Raw genomic sequence first — 25,319 nt, forward strand, 5'->3', positions numbered from 1 at the left:
CCTCCCTCCAGTTTCTAAGGTGATTTGGAATTATGTCATAATCAGATCACAGGTGTATTTGGAACTATGCCAAGAAATCAAACCATGAATCTATTTAGTTACCAGTTTTCACCAGCCAGTTTCTTCAATGTGGGCTGATTTATATTTATACTTTTATATTGTGTACATTCATCATATTTCTCTGATTTCCAGAACCCAAATACAAAAAAATAAAAATAGCAGTGCTTATGAGATAATAAATAATCTTGCTGCCCGTTGAAGTATAGTGATTCTTTGTTATATTTGTCAGGATTCAGGAAACTGAAACATCAACTGTGAAAGGATTGTCTGTGTTTTCACATTATGTGTCACAGTACATAAATCATAATATGAAATGCATTTAGGTTTATAGTGTGCTATGCTTCATTGTGCTTCATTGCAACAGCAACATAAAGGAACAATCTATGGTATGAGATAAAGCTAGATTTGCTGTAGTTATTCATACATAGAATTTCCCTGACTGCAGTATTCCCTTGTGCATGTTTCCTTTGCAATTGGGTCAATCTGTATTTTTGTTACATTACTATTATAAAAGCAAATTTAAATATTATGGACACTGGTTTGTACCATGCTTCATTTCTGTTATGTTTATTTCATCTTTCTATATCTCTCTATTTTCTTTTTACTATAGGATAGGATATAGTGATTGTGGTACAGAACTAATTCAGAAATAGTGACTAGACCACAATTATCAAATCATCTTAATCACTGGAAGGACACAAATCCATAACTCATTGGTCCCAACCAATTATTAAAAAATCATTACAAGTACAAATCAATTAAGTACTTGATGCGGTTTGGTCAGTTTAACACAAATCAAATAAATATGTCTTCCACCAGCAACAACATGGAAGCAACCTCTTTTCTTTGCCTATGTGGACTTTTGAGGCATCTTATTTATTTATGTCCGCAAAGAGGATCCTACGAAGTAATCAATGTCACCTATTTATTTAATGAACCTCTTGTCCTTTAACAAGGGTGGTTTAATTTTTAACTCTTTTAGAATTACTACTTTGATCTGGTGGGAAGCCTCCAGAGTAAAGTGGACAGAAGCAGGAACTCCTATTATACACTTAAGTGTATACACCTTGCTTGTAAAATACAAAGGCAAAAGTGAAACTAAATAATCTAGTGAGAGTGGATGCAAGAGGGTTTGTGCAAGTATGTAGGAAATCAATACACCTAGGAGAGAATTACACGAATTAAATCTAGAAGAGGGCAAAGGCAAACCATTTCTCTGTTACTGCCAAGAAATTTGAATGAAACATTAAGTTCCAATTGTTTTCAAGATGATGAGACCCTCCAGGTTGAAACATTTGTCTAATTATTAGATAAGAATATCAGATTTTTAAGTTATTTTATTCAGCTTTGCTTTATTGATGTTTGTATGTTAGTTGATTTGAACTTTCCTTTCAAAGAGAAAAATGGAGTATAAACATGTATACAATGAAATACAATCTGTGTTGGTAGTTTAAGAGAAAACTAATTTTAGCTGAAAGCTGAAAAAATACAAACTTTTTAAATATCTAAAACTATTCATAAGTATGAATTTATTGACAGTCCTTGTGACTCGATGTAGAGGATATTAAGGCATAAAATAGGTATTTTTATCAGATACTTGTAACATTTGTAATCTTTATAGGATATAGATTTCTTAAGCAGCTAGAAATTCATTGAAATCAAAGCTAGATAGCTGTTCTCTTTTTCTTTCAATACAAAACATTCTTAGTTATTAATATAAAATAGTTAATAATAGTCTATATTCATCTTTGCCTGATTATAATTTTTCTTAAGTATTTTCTTCTTTAAAGCAAATAGTGAATAATAATGACTGTGGCATTGATAAAAATGTAAAAGTGACTTACCAAAGGTTTGTTGCCAGTGTAAGTTCTATGCTTGAATGGAAATATGCACCTGATCCAACACCATATCTCTATCACTTCTCTAATTAAATTACTATAATGAGTGGGGAGGGCAATTAAGAATTGAATAGGAAGAATGAAAGCAAGCTTGGGATCGCTTGTACTTGTTGATTTCCTTGCTTCCTTGGGATGCTGTCCTAGTGTTTTTCTAACACAGGATGTAGCTTTTTTCTGTTATCTTTTAAATAACAGAGCTCATAAAAGGGGTTTAAGAAGATGAGTGAACATATCTGCTCATTGTACACATGTATGAACGCCATCATAAAAAATGATTGCAACAATCTCCATTAAACACTTATATTTTATCCAACAGACTGAGCCTGAAATGATAGAAGAAACAAATATTGACCGTGTCAATGAATCTCGAAATTATACCAGAGCCCATCAAGCAAAAGGTCATTCAGAGACTTCAACTCTGAGTTCTCAGCCATCTATTGATGAAGTTAGGCAACAGATGCACATGTTACTAGAGGAAGCCTTTAGTTTGGCTTCAGCAGGTCATGGAGGACAGAACAGGCAACAAGACACTTACAATTCTGCACAGAATTTGCCATATTCTGAAGTTGTGACCAGTGCTCCTGGTACCATGTCTCGGCCTAGAGGTGGAATACAGTGGGTGCCAACATATAGACCAGAAGTGTATCAGTACAGTTTACCACGACCTGTAAGTGATCAGTTACATATGATACATAAAGAGCTATTGTGGGCTTGGTTCATATGTTTTCAAGGAAAATCCATTTGTGTTGGTTGAATATGTATCCATTTCACTGCAGAACCTTTGTATATGCCATACAGTGTTTTACATGCCTTTTAAGAACCTTGTTTTTCAAATCACATTGTATATTTCGTGTAAGGTTATGTGTGTGATCTTGGAGTTACATATTCGTGCAAGATGAATTATCAAACTAGACAATTAACCTGGTACGAGGTAATAGCATAAATGCAGTAAAAGTAAACAGTATTTTTCAAGGTACAGACAATATTGGAAGTTACATGCTTCCTTTCATTGTTCTGGTTCTTCTAACTGAGGCTAGAGAATCAGTAATAGCAATAGCACTTATATACCTCTTCACAGTGCTCTACAGCCTTCTCTAAATGGTTTACAAAGTCAGCATATTGCCCCCAACATTCATTTTACTGACCTTGGATGGATAGAAAGCTTACTCAACCTGGAACCGGTGAAATTTGAACAGCCAAACGGCTGGCAGCCCACAGTCAGCAGAAGAAGCCTATAATGCTGCATTTTAACCACTGCACCACCACAGCTCTATCCTGAGTTAGAGGGAGCAAGTGGGATAGACTGACAGACTCATTCACAAAAACTCTATGTAGTATTACTAGTGGCATGGAGCCCGTTCATGAATATATACTACCAGAAAAGAGCCCAGAGACAAAAAAACTTTAATGTTAAATCAACTCTATGAATATAAGACAGGTAAAATTTATGCCTGCAGTGTGCTTTGCATTCAAGTGAGATACATGTTCTATTACATGTTTAATTATGTTCAAGAAAATATTGCCTTATCAGTAGAATCATATTTTAGTTATGTATTTGAAACAGTTACTCGCATTCTCCTTCCCTCAAAAAACAAAAAAGAGGTCATCTTGCCATTATTTATGCCATTAATTTCCCTTATGATAATGATAAAATAAAAGTCATTTGTTCACATGTGTGGGATGGGATGCAGATGATTAGATTTTTTTAAAAAAAGAGACAAGAATATTACAAACTAGTTTTCTTTGTGATTTTGTATGTGTGAAACGCTTTTAAGTATCGCTGTATGGCATAAATTCTACGGCTCATTAACTCTGAATGATTATCAACCAAGTCATAGATATGCAATTTTAAACTAGATCTTTTCCTTCTCTGACAAAGGAAGAATGAGAAACACTTCAGTGTGTCTGTTTAAAACTAGGTTGTGAAATTGTAAAATGAACAAAATTTTGCCAGATGATTGAAGAAAAAAACTTATTGTTCATATCCTAATAGATAATGTTGCGGTTTTATAAAAAGACCTATGATAAAATATGGCACAAATATGTATGTAGAATTACATAATTTCAAGGCCATGGTATGTAACTAAATGAAACTCTCAGTCTGTCCAAACCAAAATCAGTCCTAGTTACCATAATGGTTTATTATTTTTCAGCAATATAAAAGCAGCATTGTTGATGTTGCTTCATTTTATTGGGTTTGTTAAATATATGAGAATCAACAAAATCTGTCAGATGACTTGAAATTACTCAATGAGATATCAATATTGTTTCCTTCTACTTATCACTGATTTAATGTATTCATGTGTTATTTTCAGATTCCAGTTATTAGGCAACATGATTTAAAACTTGCTTACTGGACATGTATATTGAAATCAGTTCAACCGACATCCATACAGCAATTTATTCTCATATCAGTGTATGCTTGCAAGCAGTGGAAAAATAAATGTTTATTGTGATCTCTTGTTTCTTTAATTAGATCAACTTGTACAAAAAGCTGTTCACCAAAAAAGGATATAATATGAATAAATATTAAGAATATTTATGGTATAAAATTTGGCGTAAGAAAAACAGAAGTGCAAAAGAGAAATTCATACTCATTTAATCTGAGTTGCTATGAGCAATTTAAAACAAATATAACTTACTCATAATGTTTCATGGGTTTTCCCAAAGAAACTTAATTTGAGATTTAATTTTTGACAAATGAAGAGAATGAAAATGGGGGATCCCCAAATTGAACTATAACTCATTTTTATATATGTTAAATGTTCTTATCTTGAAAAAAGATTGACTCTTGGTAAAATTATACAAGTATAATATTTTACAAAATTAACGAGAACTTTTGAACATATTGAAAGGCTTTTTAATTATTTTAAGACATTTTTTTAAATTATTAGGCTTTTGAGATCACTACCTTTGAATAGAATCTATTCTGGGATTCAATCAAACACACTTCTTCTATAATGCAGAGACGATCAAATGTTATCTTAATAATGGATTTTTTTTTGAGGAAATGTCTTTGATTTCTTCCCAGGCATACAGGTTTTCTCCACTCCCTGAAATGGTGATGGGCTCTCCACCTCCTCCTGTGCCTCCCAGAACAGGACCTGTTGCTATAACTTCTCTTAGGAGGTACTGCAGAAATTTCAAATTTTCTTAGTTATTAATGCTGAAGCTCAATTATACTACTGTGAAGCTAGCTTCTTATATTTAACATGCTGTATACTTTTGAAATTCAATCAAATGGTATAATTTCATGTATAATGTTATGATTAAATATTTTAAAACTATATATCTATGTTTGGATACAAACTTTTTAGATATGTGAAACTATGCAATATCTATTCTCTAGTATTGTCTCAACCATGATTTAAATCCTTGATTACAAAGGTATAATCTCTGGATGACCGTGCTATAAAAAAATTGAATAATTAATAGAACATCCCATTTTTTCTGAAATAACCAAATGTAGGCAGCACAAGATCAGTGGATAAGTTCATATTTTTGAAGGGGGGGGGGGTGGCAATCAAGAAAAATTTAGAACATTTTACTATAATATTACTTATGTAAATTAGGTAATCATAATAAATGTAGACAGGTTTTAACATACTGTTAACATACTTTAAATATTGAGTGCACAATTCTCTGTTCATTTTTATTGTGGATATTGCCTTTTAAATTTTATATTTTGGGATCAAATTAACTTAATAATGCACCTCATGCATGTGTAGCTGATTGCTTTTGTGTGGTTCAGTCTTACAAAATTACTTGGTCTGACAAACTGCTTTTTTTTAAAAACCCACTTTGGAATATACTGCAAAGCCACCACATAGTACGAATGATATATTTTCACAGTACATTGGCATACGAATACAGAAGCAGCTGAGCTATCCTCATTGGCTGTTAGTGATGTCATCATAGTTATGCAAAACTATCAATGAGCACTGGCAGCCAGCCTCATAATTCATTGTCAGATAGAACAAAAATAAGAGTAAGCTTAGCATGCATCTAGCAAATATCTAACAAAAGGTATGTCATTATTAACATTCATGTTTTTAAATGTTATAATTAGAATTGTTTACATCTATATAGGTGTTTTCTGGTGTTTACATTACCATATCAAAATGCAGGACAGGATAAAAGACATATAAATTATTACCTAAAGCAAACTTAGTTTGAAACAGTGGTCAGCAAAGCTGATATGATTAAGCTATTAGTGAGAAATGTCAAAAGGACAATATTTTCTCTATCTTCCATCACAAACTTTTAAAGAAATCCTGTTGCTCTAGATGAAGTGGTTTTGCTTTTTGATAATGTACATCAAAGTACTTAAATGTGTGGCTCCAGAATAAATGGGTTCTAGACTTTGACCAAGGTATATTTGACGTTGACTAATGTTTCCAATGTGTATTGTACAGGTCAACTTCTGATATTGGCAGCAAGACAAGAGTATCAGAGTCCAGTGGGACTGAACAGATACAGCCACATGATCATGTCCCTTTTGTCCCAGTATCAAAAGCCCCAGTAACTGTGGCTCCATTGGATCAATCAGCTTTGAATTACTCAGGTGAAAAACGCATGCGGTACAAACAGAGACCACATCTAAGTCTGTATGGCATAGAGACAAGTGTATGAGATCTAACAAATACCCTTGTTTAAAACTGTGTTAATGGTTCTCTTGAAGGCTTGAGGAGGAGGATTGATAAAAGGATCCCCACACATACCTTCATTTATCACCAGAAGTATATTTCTAACACGTAGGAGAGGCATGAAGAGAAAGGATATGGTCTCTCTCTATTTGAAGCACCTGTAATTAGCATCTTTCTAAGACAGGACCTTGGAACTGCTACTGTGTTATAGGACAGAAAACAGATGGCCATGTAACATAGTCTTTTTTCTTTTCTTTGCAGTGATTACTTTTGAGTTGAATGCATGTGTGTAGATTCAAAAGCCAGGCACTTTTTAGAAAAAAAAAACTAGGGGAAATTACTGTTTTCGGCAAAGTGTATTGAAGCCAATCTGAACTGATGGTAAATGTCATGTGGCTGTTTCATGATGTCTACAGCTTCCAAGCTCTAGGTCCTTGCAAAGTGTTTAAAAGTGAATTTGGTGATGGTATTTAAGTTGGTAATCCAGATGTTTCCAATATGGCAAATCTCTTCAGATTAACTCCATTTGTCATTAATAAGCTGAATATGATTATACATGCAGCCGTATTTGCCACAAGGAGCTTCACCAAATGATATTACGGTAACACATGAAACTTCCTCATGCTGAGTTTAATCAGTTCACCTGTCTCCAGGTATGATTAGCTCTCCAGGATTCCAAACATCTTTTTTTCATACTGCCTGAGACCCTTTAACTGAAGACAGTAATGACTGATTCTGAAACATGCAAAGGAAAAGTAATTATATTATTATTTGCAGAAGACTTTGGGAGGGTGAGAAGATTAGTGGTTGTATTCTACCATCGACTTGTACCTCAAGACATTTTTTTGATTCAGTAGAATTATTAACCAACAATAATTCTTTGTTTAAAACAGCAAAAGACCGCAGTCTATCAGATACTTTGGATTTATACATCCTAAATGTTTGTACATGCCTGTGTTTGAATGAGTTGGGAATATATCTTGTTTTACATTGTAAAGTTGATCTCCCACTTCATTGGTGTTCCTGATATTACATATTATTACAGCTCATGAGTTAAGACTTTAGAAGAAAATTATTCTGATTGGTCAATATTTCAGCTAATGAAAAATGTATTGTTTTGAAAGAAAGAATAGTTATGTTGCTAGTTTATTTAATGTGCTTATTTGGATAATAAAGAGATTTAGAAGAAGCAGATTTTTTTTAAAGGGTGCTGTTACTAAATATTTATTCTTAACTTGACCGATATAGCCTGTATGATGAAGGGAAGGTAAGCGAACTAGCAATTTAATCATGTGCAAAAGGCATGGTGTAGATTTCTTTTTCTTCTTCTTCTTTTAACTAATATTTTTGCCCCTATCGGTAGACAAAAAACAGTAAATTATTATCCCCAAAGTTTTGGAACAATTTTCTCTGAAGTGTTTCTTGAAAATTCAACTTTGTAAATTAGATAATAGCTTTTAAAATACTCTCAACGACCAATTTAGATAAATAAAATCTGAATAGAAAAAGTGTGTAGGGAGAACAGCTAACTTGCTTATTGATTAAACAGTAATACTTGATGCCATACTTTTTCTTTGGATTTTCTTCCTTTACATTTTGTGCTTTAATAGATGCTATGTTCAAACACCAATCTTAGCATGGCTGGCTTGGGGATTCTGGGAGTTGAAGTTCCTGAGTCTAAAAGTTGCCCGAGTTGGACACCCCTGCCCTGTCTTTTATCTGCTATTGTAACATTTGCCCTTCTCCCTTCCCAAAGGAAATAACAATACTTCTCTTCTGCTGGTTTTTCTTTAGATAGTATTACTAGCAGTAAATGTCAGTGGAATGAAATTGCATCTATAGCCATTAATCTGATTTCCACAATAAAAAATAGTCAACAATGTATTGAAGTTTATGAAGTGCTTAACTAATGGAATATACATTTTTATCCTACTGATTAGACATGCCATTACTTTACATTTCTTGAAGTTGTTATTAAAGAGGAGGAATTGACTTCTCTTAATTGTTAACATTTGGAAAAATCTTAAGCGAGATGACACTGGCTGAATGAACTGCTGGATGTAACAAATGTTTCCCTTTGTTTTTTAAATCTGAAAATATAAAAATTAGTGCTACTATAATGTTTCCTACATATGGAATATATTTTTAAAAATCTAATTTAATAGTCTTTGTAAGATCAGCATGTAATAATACATCAACAGTTAATAGCTTTTTCTTAAACAGATGTGCCCTAAAAAGTACAACACAAATAAAAGCAGCTTAGGCCACACTTTTAGATGTGCTTACATGGAACCAATGAGTATAATTATATATACAAGCATTATATACTTGTATAGTCTTATAGTTATACTAAATATAATTATACTTGGTATAATATAGTATTATATTTATACGAAGTATACTTTCATGGAAAACAATGATTGGGATAAGTCTCTCTCTCTCTCTCTCTCTCTCTCTCTCTCTCTCTCTCTCTCTCTCTCTCTCTCTCCCTCCCTCCCTCCCTCCCTCCCTCCCTCCCTCCCTCCCTCCCTCCCCCCCCTCTCCTTCTTTACAAATAAAGGGCTTGAAAGAAGTTTCACTATATTGCCTTAGGTTATGATCCAGTGGCGCGTTGAAGAATTTTACTTAACTTTAGGCATGTAAATAGTCTCCGTTGGGGCCACTCGGTACAGTTTGCATGTTGTCAAGAGATGCTTAATGCTTGTGTGCTCTTTTACTCATAGGTCTCATTAGCTTTAAAGGCTTTTTTCCCTTATTTTTTTCATCAGTTATTGTGCTTGTGGGCAGTTTTCTACCACAGATAGCACGTCATGGCTGCTTTTGAAAAATACTCTTTTGATGAACATTTCTGGAACTGATCTGTAATAGGATTGCACAAAATTGTTACAGATTATTCACACTCTGTAGTTTCCTAGCACAGTGATTTTAACCTACATTTTGGGATATATCACTTTATCCTATCCTTTGAAATAATTTATTCATTCGGCTTCTAATACTTGCTACTTTATTCTTCTAATTTTTATTGCCTAAAAACAGGGTGACTATACCCAGAATATTCCTCTTTGAACGTCACAAATATTTTGGAAACCATGTACTAATAATTTCTTGGTTTTGGTTTGTTTTTAAAAACAAGATAGAATAATGCATATTACATGCTTGTTTAATATTTAAATGTTGGTCAGTTTAGAATTTCAAGAGTGATACTTCAAAATGGATATTTTTGATGCAGAGGTATCTGTGTGTGACTCATTAGTAAAGCATTATTGCTATGATATATTTATATATTATCAATAGAACAAGTTGAGATTTTTGGGGCCCTCTCTGGAAAAGATGGAATGTAAGATATTGTCACTAAGATAGAATGCTGACATCTATAGTTTTATGGAAGAAAAGAACAATATGATGAACTAATTTCAATTAGATCTACTGAAAACAGAAAACTTAAGTTATTACTACTGTGCACTATTTGAGTTTAGTGAGCATACTTGCTCAATAAATTTGACTCTATCTCCATAATTAAAGCTTAGATTTAATACAGAATGTGTATTAATCTTGCCTCAGATTTAACTGAGATGGGTCACATTATTATTGACATGTGGACATTTGAAAAATCTTTAATTTTACAGGTAGTCATCATTTAGTGACCGCAACTGGCACTGGCAACTCTGTGGTTAGGTGAAGTGGTCACTAAGTCAAACAGTGACTATGCTTATGATCTTACTTCAATTTTCTTTTGCTTTACAAGATTTGTTGTAAAGTTATTTTTCTTAAATCACCACTTAGTGGTGGTGATAACTAGGAATGATTGTTAAATTAGGGAGTTGCTAAATAAGGACTACCTGAATTGAGTTTTGCCAGTTTTCTTAGGAAGAAATATGTTAAAGAATTGTGTAGATAATTCAGCACTACTCCATGTTTGCAAAAATATTCTAGCTTCTTATTTTCTGGGAATAAATCAGTGTTGGTTTATAAAACTAATGAATGCTCTAAGAATAAGGGGCTGATTTTGAGAATCCCAGAGATATTTTAATTTGCCTTTTGTTTGAATGCTGACATAGTTATCACACTTTACTCTTTCAGAAAAAGCAGAACATAGAAAAGGAGATAGAGTAAGCCAAAGAAATTAATTTCATGAGATAAGAAAGAAAATGCAACTAACCTAATTCATTATAGCTCTGCATACCTTTTGATCTTTGTAAAACAATTCTTGCTTCCACCACACCCCACATAGATTCATACATTGACTTCTGTTGTTTAGGCCGATAACATCAAAATGGAGAAAATAGAGTGGGAATCAGAATTTCATTTTTAACGTGAGCCAATGTATACACAGAAAAAGTGACAATATGGGTTATATAATCTCTTAATTGTAATTTCAATCAGTTTTAGTTTTCAACAATATTTTTTTTTCTATGAAAGCTTTGCAGCTTGAGTATGGTTTAAATAAATATGGAAGTTAACAGAGATGGGGTGGTTGGAAAATATTTGGACAATATTTCCATTTTAACCTACTCATAGTTGATGTTTCGAAAGTTGGCATAAACATTTTCACATACAGTAAATCAATTTGTAATTCCAAGGTAGATCTCAGCTTTTTTCTTTAGAAAAAAAAGGCAGAAAGAAGCACTATAGGACTGCATGTGGCTTTCAAGAAGTCATGAAGCTGTGAAGTTCGGAGGAATTATTCCAATCTAGAATCCTATCCCTTTAGATCCCGTAGAGCTTCTAACAGAGATAAATGATTACAAAAAGGTAGATGGTTTCATTTATAACTGGAACTTGCAAGAATATATGAATACTTCCATCTGATCAGGTCATCGTATTTTCTTGAAATCACCAAAAATAACAAGAACATGCAGACTAAAATAAAGATCAGCAGTTCAAGTGGCATTACTAATTACAAGAAATAATTTGGGATTCTCTAACCATTTTGACTACCTCAGAAAAGAGAATCTGGAACAATAACAAATTTCATCTTGATTTCTAATCCTACTAGGAAATTTTGAGGGAATAAATGAGAATTGAGCCATATATTCTGTATTGAATAGGTAAAATATATCCTGAAATTGGCCTAGGGATTAGAACTGCTTTATCTTCAGTCATGCTTCTTACATGCTTCTATAGTGAATCTTAACTATAAGGGATTCATAATGTTAGCATGAAATTCCCAAAATATAAGCAAATTTCAGTAAGTTGTTTGTAGGAGAATAAACCATCTATAACAACTTCACAGTTTTAAAATGCCTGCTGCTATTACTACTACTACTGCCACCACCAGTATTTTAAGATTTCTGCTTGGCCACATGAGTCCGGTTAAATGGTCTGCACAATCATGATCACAGTTCTTCCCTTTTTCAGGAGAAAAAGTTTGAAAATGCAAGTTACATATTTGTATTGATGGTGACTTTTATACGGGTTCTAATTCTGAGTTATCTTTTCATATTTACACTAGAGCAGTGGGTCCTTCCCTTGCTTCTTTTCTTTGCTTAACTTGAGGATAGAAGAAATGCTCACTGCTGCTCTTCTACTCAAGTTCAGAACGGTGGAGAAGACATAGAAAAGTTTCCATTCCCCCCTCTCCTAACCCTCTAAACATGGATTAAAGGTTAATTCTGCTCTATTTGTGTTGGTTTGCATCCTTCTAGTTCTTGGGGATGCATATTTGTAATTGTGACTACTCAAGGGAAAATGACAATTGCTCCAAAAGGATAGCAGATCCTCACTAACCTTATCCTGGATTTAATGTTACAAGCCATCTTTGTGATTGTAAAGTGTGGTGTAAATATACAGCTGTGGTATAAATATTGGTACTGGAAATGCCTTTAAGCAGCAAAATATTTTCTAATTTCATAATTTACTTGTGTTAAATCTAATCATTCCAACGTATGGATTCAAGGGACTTTGTTTGTAATATGATGTCTCTGTTTTGTTATTATTATTATGATGACTATTATTACTACTATTATTATTACTATTGGAATGGCTCTTTTTAGAATTGTTGTTGGGGCCCATCAGGTTAAATATACCGTATACTATATTCATTCACGGGTTTATTCATCAACAGAAGAAATAATTTCCTGAAACCTTTCAAATTCAGAGTTTAAGGTCTCACCTCAGAGAGATCTTAGAGAGACATAACTCAAGGAACATACAATATGGGGCTAACTTCTAATATTCTCTCCCAAATGAAGGTTGTTTGGTTGGTATATTTGGTTCCTTTTATAACTTGTAAACCCATAAGCAACATTTGCGCAAACTTGAGAAGCCCATTGTAGACAAAGAAGGCTGGAAAACTATGTTGTAAATTGAAATGGAAAAATGGAACTTTGTCTTATTAAAATACATTGTTTCTGTTTAACATTCTATGTGTGTGAAGTGTTTTGTTTTCAGATACTCAAACATATTTGTCTAATATGTTTAATAAATAGGCTCTTGCAAAGGAAATAGCAACTGATGACAATAATGTAACAATCATGGCAAGTGTTATGTGCTATTCACTGGTTGTTGTAATCTATATAAATTCCTACCTAAACGTTAAATGGAGGTAAGAGGCATACGGCACAGAAGTTCGGAGGATCTTATGAGAATCCCATTAGCATTAGTACATTTTGCACAGATGCTCTGATGAACTAAAGAAAGAAGGAAAATAAAATTAGAGTATTCATAAATAAATATGATGGTGAATTTAGAACTTAAATTGATGGAGTAATTCTTGAGTCCTTCACTTGATAAGTTTTCACAAGAAGATTACAATAAATTTTACTCAAATTCTGTAATATATAAAACGGAAATATTATTCCAAGGGAGGTATATTACATATAGTAAATATAGTTGTAACAAAACTAGCATATGCAAACAGTTTCAAAATTAACATTGCTCTGGAGATCTTTCCCTTAGGAAGAAAACTGTAGACGTTTTTATATTTACATAAGAATAAGTTCCATTGAATTCAGTTAGTTTATATGGATAAGATTAGGCTCCAAAAGTTATATCAATAGCAACCACAAAAGATCCTAACAGTATGCCAAAGCAAAGACCAAACTACATTGGATTCAGAAAATAAAATATTAATAGCACATGCTACTGGCTGTCTCCCGAACATGGATATTTTTTTTTCAGCAAAAGAAAAAAGAAAAGGAAACCTGGCTCTATTGAACTTGCATACTTAATTATTTAAAATTTGAGTTCTAGAAAAAATGATGGGAAACTTGGAACATTTAAACCCCTAACGTGAATAATTGCTGTCTTTGGTCTCTAAGAGCAGTGCTTCATGACCAGACGATAACAGTGGGTTCATTTTTTAAAGAAAAAAATACTTTGCAACTTTTTTGCTGAGAGCAGTAATATGATATCAGCAATTTGAGGAGTACGTCCCAGAAGATACCAGTGACAGACACTGAAAAATCTATTTGTCAATTGAGGAAGAAGGTAATCCCTGTCTGGAATTGAAGATTTAAATAACATTAAATTCACATTAAAGCAGGCCAGGGATGCTTTGCGAGTTGACAGCTAGGTTATTGGAACTACTTAAAGTCTGACACACACAACGTAAGTCAGTCATACCTATAATGTTATTCCCTCATTCTTTAATAATCCAACAAATTTGCTCAAAACGCGACTAAACACAAAATTTCACAGAATTTGAAAGATTTGCAAATATGCAAAAGCACTGTTACACACAAACATATTTAACACAAACATATTTCACAAAATCGAAACAGATGGTTACCACGCTTTCCAGAAACTCTTAATCCTATTGTGCTTGCTCATTGTTCGATAATACTCTGTTGAAAAGGAACTATGTTGATGTTTCAGCTAATTGTACAAAAGAAGCAACACGTTTAGAGAAACACAAGAATCTATTCGGTTTCTCATATCACACATACATTTTGTATACTCGCAAATTTTATTTGAAACATGCCCAGGAACATCTTTCTACTCTGCATAAATCCAAAAATATGCATCTGCATTGTGCCACTTACTGATGGAAATAATGAATGAAAAGCTGGTACAGTAATTCATTTGGACAATGAACAAGTACCACTACTAGTTGCATGAATATAGTGCTTCTGTCTTCGCTGTATCACATGGAATGTCAGTACCGATCTCTCTTTATATAGGTGCCGTCTCTTCCACAAAACATTCCACAATAGTGGCAACTTGGCGTGCAGATGCAGTAATATACATGATCTTCTTTTGGCAAGAAATTCTCCATCTCCACTTAAACAATGGGATCTTCTATTTTGAACACCTCAGATGTCCTTTAAAATGTTCCTCTGTGTTTAAAAAATGTGTTTTGATGACTAACTACCTTCCTTATTTTTTGATAGGAAATACAGTTCCAGCAGTGTTTGCCATCCCAGCAGCAAACCGACCTGGGTTCACAGGTTATTTCATCCCTGCACCACCTGTAGCATACAGAAATCAGGCTTGGATGTCTTATGCTGGAGACCATGATATCCCAGGACAATGGGCTGACTCGGTAATTGAGCAGATTTTATTTTACTACTTGTATCTCCAAGTAAACTGATATATACAGGTAGTCCTCGACGTATGATCACAATTGAGCCCAACATTTATGTTGCTAAGTGAGACATTTGTTAAGTGAATTTTGCTCTATTTTACAATCTTTTTTTTGCCAATGTGGTTAAGTGAATCATTGCAGTTGGTAAGTGAATCTGATTTACCCATTGACTTTGCTTGTCAGAAAGTCACAAAAGGGGATCACCTGATCCTGGAACACTGTAACTTTCATAAATGTGAGTCAGTTGTCAACTGTCTGAATTCTGATGATGTGGCCATGGGGATGCTGCAATGGTTGTAAGTGTGAAAAATTGTCATAAGTCACTTTTTTCAGTGATGTTGTAACTTTGAACAGCCACTAAATGAACTGTTGTAAGTCGAGGACTATCTGTATTCCTTTTAATTTTTTTTATTGTTGCTAATATTATTTCAAGAAAAAAAACTTGATAGAAATACACTAAATACAGCAAGAATATTGATTAATGACTTGCAATTAAATAGCAGATTGAAGAAATCATATGGCCAACGCATTCTAGTATACAACAAACAACTTAAGAGTAGTATAAGATATATGATACTCAATTTCTGGCCAAGAGATATCTCTACTGAACTATAAAAATATTCAAATATAAACATTATGTTTAAAAAATGAGTTAAAATAAATTTAACACAACTGAATTAGAATAAACACAAAATCAATGAGAGAAAAAACTAAATAGCAAACAATACACTCAGAATACTATAAATAATGTGTAGACTATGTGACTGATTAACATACAAAATTCTGGACTCCAAATTTAGGTTTTAGCACAAATTAAAAAGGCTGTCATTGTTTTTCGAAGATTTGCATTCAAATAATAAAAGTGAAGAGAAGAGCACATTCACATATGTAATGGAATGTGATTGATACTGGTTACACAATTGCTGATTGTATTACTCAGCTATCTAGCCATTTCCAGAAGAGAACTTAAAGCATGATGTTACAGTACAACAACAGGAAGCTCACTTTGCTAATGTTCATTAATGTTTTAGGTTCCTTTTATAAAACGTTATTACTGCAAAATAACAAATAGTTGTTACATGTATCGTTCAATTTTTCTAGTATGCGTAAACAGGGTTTAAGCTGAGTATTAGAATTATAAAATACATACTAGAATAACAGAGTTGGAAGAGACCTTGGAAGTGTTCTAGTCCAACTCCCTGCTCAAGCAGGAAATCCTGTACCATTTCAGACAAACTGTTGCCCAATCTGATTGTGATTTTCCAAAACAATTGGAAAACAACACAAAGAGTTAAGAATTATATGGTTTCAGTGATCAAGTGAGATATACAATGCCAAAACAGACTTTACATAATTATTAATACTTAATAATCTACTAAATACATGTATTTTTTGACTTACAATTGAGCCACAAATTTCTGTTGCTAAATGAGACATTTGTTACATGAGTTTTACCTCATTTTACGACTTTTCTTGCCACAGTTGTTAATCATCGCAATTGTTAAATTAGTAACCTGGTTATAAATCTGGCTTCCCCATTGACTTTGCTTATGAGAATATTACAAAAAGTGGTCACATGACCTGTGATACTGCAACTTTCATAAATATGAGTCAATTGCCAAGTGTCTGAATTTCGATCATGTGACAATTAGGATGCTGCAATGGTCATAAGTGTAAAAAACAGTCATAAATCAGTGTGTAATTTCGAATGGTGCTGTTGTAACTTCGAACAATCACTAAATGAACTGTTGTAAGTTGAGGACTCCCTGTATTTAGTTCTTCTACTTCAAGGTATTGATGAAGATATGGTTTACATTGGTTTTCTTCTGATAGAGTTTGTAAATTAAATAATAATGATAATCGGTGCACTGGATGCCATGCCAACAAATCTTGGGGGGCAGTTAGAAAATCCTTGCATTGACTAAATTTCCATCAGCCAATTGCCAAAGGGCCACATTGCTTGAATTCACACATTTACTACGCCCATACATTACAACATGCTAGTTTCTTCAGAAGAACTTGATGCATATGAAGGCCAGTACCAGCAAAAGAACTGGCAATTGTGACATTGCCAGTCACAACTCAATTTTTGTGAACAGATAGTAATAATAATTTAGATATTATATGTTGCCCGACTCCCAGTGAATCTGAGCAGTTTACAGATTTCTAAATTATTTAAAAACAAGGAAATGAGAAAAAACAACAACCACCAAAAATATGGATGGAAACAAAGATTCATTGTGTATAAAATCTTGTATGGAAAATATTTAGTGGGTTGGTGGTGTTTTCTTCTACATGAAAGTGACTAGGAAATCAGCACTGAGAGAATTCTGCTCTAGCATTGTGTATAAAATCACCTTGTAAGCTTTTAAATGAAGAGATGAAATATTTTTTTTAAATGAATAAATTGAGAACTCCCCCCCCTTTTTTAAAAAAAAAAATGAGTAAAATAGAGGACTCCAGTACTTAATTTTGGGGGTCAGGATAATGTTCTAGATTATTTATTTTTGGAAGAGCCTAAAACACCATCTTATATGTATTAGTCTCTTTGTAAAATACAAGCTGAAAATGAAATACAAATTAACTATTAAAATGATAATACATCCTCTCCTTAGAGACCACAATCTGTTTCTTAAATCAGTAAAAAAATGGTCACTAAGCAAAATGGTTGCTAAGTAAACTTATGACTGAGAAAGAGAGATGCCATGTAGATCAGTGGTTCCTGCCATCTCATTCAGATAAAGTTCTTTTGTGCAGTGTCCTGTTCCTGACCCATTTCTTTCTGGTTTCTCTCCCCCCCCCCCCCCCATTCCCAAGATAGAGAGACTGGAGATACAAACCATAACTCTTCCTGATTTTCTCTGCAGTGCAGCTCTTTCCTAAAAAGTGCTAACTGCAAATTAAGAAGTGAAGCTTTATGATCTTAATTATTTGATTAAAACTCTTTGCTTTATACTGAAACTAACTAGACTTTAATCAGTTTCACACTGACAATTTTGTTTTTAGCTTCATGAAATTTAGTTGTAAATTAATAAAAAAATATTTATTATTATTACCATCATAATATTTTTTTGAATGACTGCTAAATGAGCTAGACATTAAATAAAGAATGGTTGTAAAAACAAAAATCCACAAAAAGTGATAAAATAAATGTTATCAATAAAAGTTATTACAATTTATCTACTTTAAATCTTACTGATATCTGTAAATAAGACAACCATATATCCCTCTGCCATCAATTGTTCTCTTTATTTTACGTCCCCCCTTGACAGAATTCTAGTATTCAAAATATTTTAATTTGTGTTGGTCTATTATTTCTTGGGTATAGAATGTTTCTTAGGTTGAGAGCTATAAAGATATTTTTGGGGCACAGCCTGGATTTGCATTTATTCCATAGTCTCAATATGGAATATATAACAATGATTTTTGACATCAACATTAACTTTATCATATCACAAATATCCATTCAACCCAAATCTCATGTTATATTCTTTTAATTCTAAAAGTATTCTATTTCCCAGCAATACCCACTCTTTCATGCAAATCAAAACAACAAGCTGCAAAGTACAATTTCTAATCAGGTAACATTTTTCTTTCGAAAATACATTATCCTTTGGGTGGCATGTTATCTCTACCATTTATACTTAGAAAAAAGTAGAAGAATATTTTGATAATGGCAAGAATGATGTTATGAAACAATGCAGATTTGCAGATATTTTGGTTGATAAAAGTGTTAGAATCTCTGGATTTCTCAACATTGTAGTTCTGCTTTACCATTTTTATGGGCCTGAACTAGAGAAATACTGGCCTCTAGTGCTTTATTCCAAAACGTAGTTTTTAAAACAAGTTTAGCTTAACATTAGTTGAGTAACAGGGGTGTAGTTTGATTTTATCTTTAAAACATTAGGTGCCTAGTAAATTTTTATCGCAGTTACCCCTTCTGTGAATATCATGTGTCTAGTTTCAGATACCCAAACACACACACACACACACACACACACACACACACACACACACACACGTTGTAGTTGTTAATTATATCCTTTTGACTTTCTGCCAATCAAACCTGGTTGTTTTCCCAGACTGTGGGCTGGCATTGTGATTGAACTCCATTATTTGTTTTCTTTTTGCTACTTATTCTTGGGAGCTTTTTTCCCACTTAGCTTTCTTCTCTTGACATTTCCTGTTTTTATTTGTAAGCTGCCCCTATCCCCCCGGTCAGGTGATCTCAAAATTGAAGTAATAAGTAATAAATGAAAGAAGATAAATATTAACTTTGACATTTTTTTTTAAAATAGCAGGCTTTGTAGAACACTCTTTATGAAATTTAAGGAGGATACTTATTGTGCTAGGTATCAGCAAGAGTACTTCTGGAATAGAGAAGGAACTATTACCTATTCACTGCTTCTGATCTGTTTATTGAGGGAGATAATGAAATTTATGCTTTAAATTCTCCAATAAGTTGTATAATGGGAAAGGAAGACAGCTGGAAAAGATTTGAGAAGCTGAAAAAAAGTTTTGAAAATCAAAATTGATTGAAGTCCTTGCCTACCATGAAAAAAAAAATCATATACATACAAACTTTTAACAAAAAAACATAAATTCTGGTAGTCAAAGCTTTCTGACTTGGAGATGAGATAGAAAAATGAACTGCTCTCATTTAATGGCTACCACATCTGTGCTGTAAATACTAAGATGTAAATACTGTAAATACTAGCTCATAGCAAAGATATGGAGTTTTCTGTATATAATCTAGTGGTTGCGCAGAATGTACAGTCCATGTCTAGTAACCCCTTTTTAAGCAATATTTTTTCTCCAAACTAGTGTGAAGATTTCCTTACATACTTTTTATATCACATGAATAGAAAAATAAATCTTTTGCTATATCAATTCTCCTCTTTCTGCAATTTCCTTATCTGAAAAAAAATTGCCTTGGGCTTTAAATAAATATTATGTCCTCTTTTATGTGTATTGTATCAATTTGAGTGAAACATCTGTTTTGAAAGGCAATAATGTTCCATAATTTTTGAGAAAAAGTAAATAAATTAATATCTTTCCAATAAAATATCCTTAAAAATTGTCATATATAGGAACTATTGACTTCACTAGTAAAATTATTAGGAAAAGGGGATATATAACCTATTATTAGTTTCAATCTTTAGCTTTAATTTAGTTATTAAATGAACTATTTACAAAACTATTATATTATAAACTATTATACAAAATTTATGCAGAACAAAATAGCAATAGCACTCAGTTACTGTATATACTGGTTTACAGTGCTTTGTTACATCCCTCTCTAAGCAGTTTACAGAGTCAGCCTATTGCTCCCAACAATTTGGGTCCTCATTTTTACCGACCTCGGAAGGATGGGAGGCTGAGTCAACTGCCAAATTGCACGCAGTCAACAGAAGTAGCCTGCAGTACTGCACTCTAACCACTGCACCACCGCTGCTCATGCAAAGCAATCAAGTTAATCTCTAGATTTTAATGTTTTGTTTTCAGATTCTACTTGGACCCAGCCTCTATAGCATGCATAGATTAAAAAAATTAACAACAATCCAATAGAATAATATCCAGAATATCTATTCTACTACTTCCAAACTAATTCAAAGCCTTATTATCTTATGTAATATGATAGTCTCATATATTCAGAAAAGGTACCTCTGTTTTAATTCAGTGAATTAGGATTCAATATGTTGATAATAAACCTTTTCTGTTTTGAGGACGGGGCAATGCCACTGGGACATGTACCTTCATGTCCAAGGAAAAGAGAAGCCTCATTCCAATTAGAGAAGTTAGTACCATGTTTCCCTGAAAATAAGACAGTGTCTTATTTTCTTTTGATCCCCGAAATAAGCACTTGGCTTTATTTTTGGGGAGGTCTTATTATTTTTGAAGTGCAGGGGTGGCGAGTGTGGTCACCTCATGGCTGCTGCTGCGATGCAATATTTTCAGAGAGGTCTTATTTTCAGGGGAGGGCTTATTTTAGCACATGCGCTCAAAAGCCCGATTGGGCTTATTATCCAGGGAGGTCTTCCTTTTGGGGAAACAGGGTACCTTTCTCAGTATGGCTCAGAGTATGTCTCTACTATGTTCCATCAGATTACTGAGGAATGGAAAACCATTGATTTGACAAGGAGGTTATTGATTCCTAATGAAAATGATTTCATTCAGTGATTCCCACTCAAAAATGGCATTTCCTTTGGAGTAATCGAACAGATTATTTTACAGCTTTTCCCAAGTTATATATTTATATGAGATAGGGACTGCAGCTGTTCTGTGTTGTTGTTTAAGTGAGAGGAGTTCACGTTCTACTTAAAATCTTCTGTAGGTTCCACACCCTGGCTACCTAGAAGCATATTCACATCCACCCTATGAGCACAACTGTCTTTCGATGCTTCATCCTCAGTATGGTGAATCAGAAGATTTGTATCCAAGTCTGGAAGAAGCTCTGCACTCTGCTGGATCTCATCAAAGCATAATAGAAAATGATGCTTCAATCAACCCTGTCCACAATCTTTCTACAACTGCCTTGGTGAAGGCAATAAGAGAAGAAGTAGCAAAGTTAGCCAAGAAGCAGACAGAAATGTTTGAATTTCAGGTTTGATGGGTTTCTGCTCTGTAGATTTTCATCCTTAGGAAACCTCTAACTTTTAAATTAAATGCCTTGTTTTTCCCAATTCTGATAGAGTCAATATTGGACCTTTTAAAGTAATAGCAACTATAACATCAATTCCATGCCTGTTACAATAACTATTCCCTGGCATTCTGTGTGAAACATTGATATATTATAAGCAAGTGTTCATCATATATATCTTGTTTGATGACATTTCTACCCCTGTAAACATTTGTTAAACCAAATGCCTGCTTACTATTCCATATACAAAGTGCTGGGGAAGCACAAATATAGACCACTCTGTAGCAACATGTGCATGTAAAAAGTAAATTTTATCTTTCTGGGTCAGGAGGAAACTAATACTGTGATAATTAAAGGACATGTATTCTTTCATTAGTGGTCAAGTAAGTTACATTTTGGAACACAGTATAAAGACTGAGTACAACAAAGCAATAGAGCTCAGCTTTTGCTAGAAACCACATTTTGGACCACAAGAATTTGATATGTATGAACTTCAGAGTGCTTTATTAATGTCCTCAAAGGCTTGATCATTGTTTATAATCCAAAAACCAGGGGGGGAAAAGAGCTGGTAAGAAGTATACTAGTATAATTAGTGTCTAAAGTGCTGGTATAATGTTACCTTTGAAAGTTTTCAATAGTGTCTCTGTTGACTGTAAAAAGGAAAAGAAACTTGACCAAAACTACAGGTGTTAAAAGCTCTTGGAATCTTCCAGTGAAACCAAATTCTCTATGTCTAACTATATTCAAAAAGAATTCCACATTGAACAAAGTGAAAATGGTGAATCTGAGAACCTTGAGCCTCAAGTTCTCAAATGAGAACTCAAGTTGGGAATAATGAATGTACTTCTTTTTTTTTAAAAAAAAAAACCCTCTGCTTAAGACAAAGCTCTATTCTTTTTTCTTGCGTAAATAATGACACGGCTATGCAAAATATGTCAAGAAAACCCATCATCAGAGTTTTGGCCATGAGTCACTGGGCAGGAAATGAGCATGACTCAAGGGAATGTTACCTTTATAGCCTGGCATCAATATTAAGGTTGTGAATAATCAAACTGGTTGGTTAGTTGAATAAAATAATATGCTGTAAATATGTTGCTGAAGTATTTCAACAAATTGTTCTGTTGAAATCGTTGATATTGAAAATATTTTGTCAAATTTAGAATTATATATTTTGAAAGATAAATGTAATTCACTGTTTTATTGCAGTGCGATGAAAATAACATGTGGAATGAAAGTTGAATGCAAATATGCTGATTCATTTAGGATAGCTTCAAAAATGGCAGACTGTTAAGAGAAAAATATTCATTTATAATGCAATCTTCGGAAGAGCTAAGATTGTTTATGGGATAACAAGTTGGATGAATGGATGAATTTGCTGGAATAAAAAATACCCTTTAGCCAACTCATTTCTTCAGTTTCCGCTTTGTGGTGTTTTGTAATAATTTCTTTTTCTTTTCTTTTCTTTTTTGTTATTTTATTATCCTTTACTAAAGTAGATAAAGGGGTAATGAGGCTGTACATACATTACAAACTTAACCATCACACTATTCTTTTTGAACTAAGCAACAGAATGCAAAGTACAGAAAAGGTGTAAGAAATTGTAAGCCTGAAGGTTTAAAAACTAGTAAGTCAACAGAAACACTGTGTATTCTTGTTTTAACATGTACTTCATAAGCATCCGATTGCCATTTGATTGAATTTTTATGTTTTTTCTAACATTCTATGACTTCCATAGAATACTCTTAAGCATAGCTGTCTTTGTTTTTTGTTCTTTGTTTGCTGGGCAATGTTTTATTCCTTGCAACAGATCACTTAATATCCATTCTATTCTATTAGCATATGAACATCATAAAATGTCTTCATTTCCCCCATTTGTAACATTCAACCAAGGTAGTCCTTGTTTAGCAACTGCCTGGGACAATGGCAGTTACTATGGTGATGAATAAGTAACTGTGTGACTAATGTCTGTATTTATGACCTTTTCAATATTGCTTTCTCAGTCGTGTTCACCATTATACTCAATGTGTCTTTGCCTGACCCATTTTTCACTTTACCCGAGTGCAGAGAACTACACAAGCTAACTTTTCCTAAGCCTAAAAAGTGCCAGTTAGAAATTAACAAGCTCAGGTCTGTGATCTTAATTAGTTGATTAATGCTCTCACATGGGTGAAAACTGGCTGAAACTGACCAGATCCTAAATCAATTTCACGCTTTTGTTTGCCTCCTAAGCAGTTCACTAAGGAAAGAGCCCTTCATAGGGTATTCCTTTTGATTTGTGTTCCCTATTGTGTGCCTACTTACTCTCTTGTAATCCCTTCCTCTCCAATGAATGTAAATACAAATCTCAATTATCTCAGTGCTGGGGTGAACATTTCAAATTTAAGGTCTATCTATAATCTATGTTCGTGATGGCGAACCTCTGGCATGTGTGGCATGCAGAGCCCTCTCTGTGGGCATGTGCGTCGTCGCCCCAGCTCAGCCAGCTGGTCATCGGGTTTCTGAGGCGCACATGCATGCCAACCAGCTGGTTATCAGATTTCCAGCGCTCTGGCACACAGGCACCTTCCAGTTTGGGCGCTCTGTGCCTAAAAGGTTCGCCATCACTGATCTATGTATTCTATTTTTTTGTCATTTATGCATAACTTTCAACTTTTTATTTTCTCTTGACAGACACCAATACTTTTGACTCGAATGCTTTCATTTGAATTGTTCTATCATAAAATTTATCTACTTGTAAATCATTCATATTTTCAGCTGATAATCACATGCTGAATACTTTCATCATTGTGTTCCTCCTGCTCGGTATACAGTAAGCAATTCACACACAATTTACTTCATCATAACCACTGTTAAGCCTATCCCCGTTAGGAGACTAGAGTTCAGCAGCGGAATGTAGTAACGAATAAGCCGTTGAATAGTCACTCACAACCACCAAAGGTAAAACAAAGAATAGCTTTACTTGCGTAACAGAAATAGGATAAATAGTCTCCAAACAGACTATAAGCAGTCTTGAAGTATATACAGTCTAATTACACCTCGTTGAAGTTACAGTTGCTCAACTCACAATTCACCATGTAGACAGGTAACTTAGTTACAGACTAGCCACCATACAATACACGGTCTTCTCTCTAATACAAAGCTCATACAGGAACAGTCAGGAACAGTCAGGAACATCAGTAGCTATCCGGGGAGAAAACCATAATAGTTCCTTCCTCCTTATATGACTGCTTAAAACAATTAGCATCCAATTACATCTCTCTAGCATTTAAAGTAACAGATACATTTGTTACAATCATGGCTTATATATATTGCCAAGCCAAGACTAGGGTTACATCCCTAACAGCCACTAATCACTTTCAGTAACCATACTCATGTAGAACTGAATAATTCAAAACTGTGGACTTTTTAAAATAAATATACCGTGAACATTTTTTTTACATTCATACAAGTTGCTGAAGGGTAAAGTTGTGGTATGTAATACCTTATTTAGCCCTTTTGGTTCATTTCCAAAACACATTTTTATTTTGATGAAAATTGCTTTTATTCATCTT

The 25,319-nt window shown here is 33.6% G+C and overlaps 1 protein-coding gene across 1 annotated transcript in view; it reads left to right on the forward strand.

Annotated features, from left to right (window-relative positions):
* KIAA1549L (KIAA1549 like) overlaps positions 1–23,164 on the forward strand; it is a 97,228-nt gene extending 74,064 nt beyond the window's left edge. The window contains exons 16-20 of the mRNA XM_081951958.1: positions 2,275–2,625; positions 4,990–5,087; positions 6,374–6,522; positions 14,935–15,086; positions 21,463–23,164. Coding sequence (XP_081808084.1) covers positions 2,275–2,625; positions 4,990–5,087; positions 6,374–6,522; positions 14,935–15,086; positions 21,463–21,738 — 1,026 coding nt within the window. The 3' untranslated portion in view covers positions 21,739–23,164. The remainder of the gene's footprint in view (positions 1–2,274; positions 2,626–4,989; positions 5,088–6,373; positions 6,523–14,934; positions 15,087–21,462) is intronic.
* The last annotated feature ends 2,155 nt before the right edge of the window (positions 23,165–25,319 follow it).

Source organism: Natrix helvetica (genome assembly GCF_964273705.1).
Source record: "Natrix helvetica genome assembly, chromosome: 1".
Classification (NCBI taxonomy): Eukaryota; Metazoa; Chordata; class Lepidosauria; order Squamata; family Natricidae; genus Natrix; species Natrix helvetica.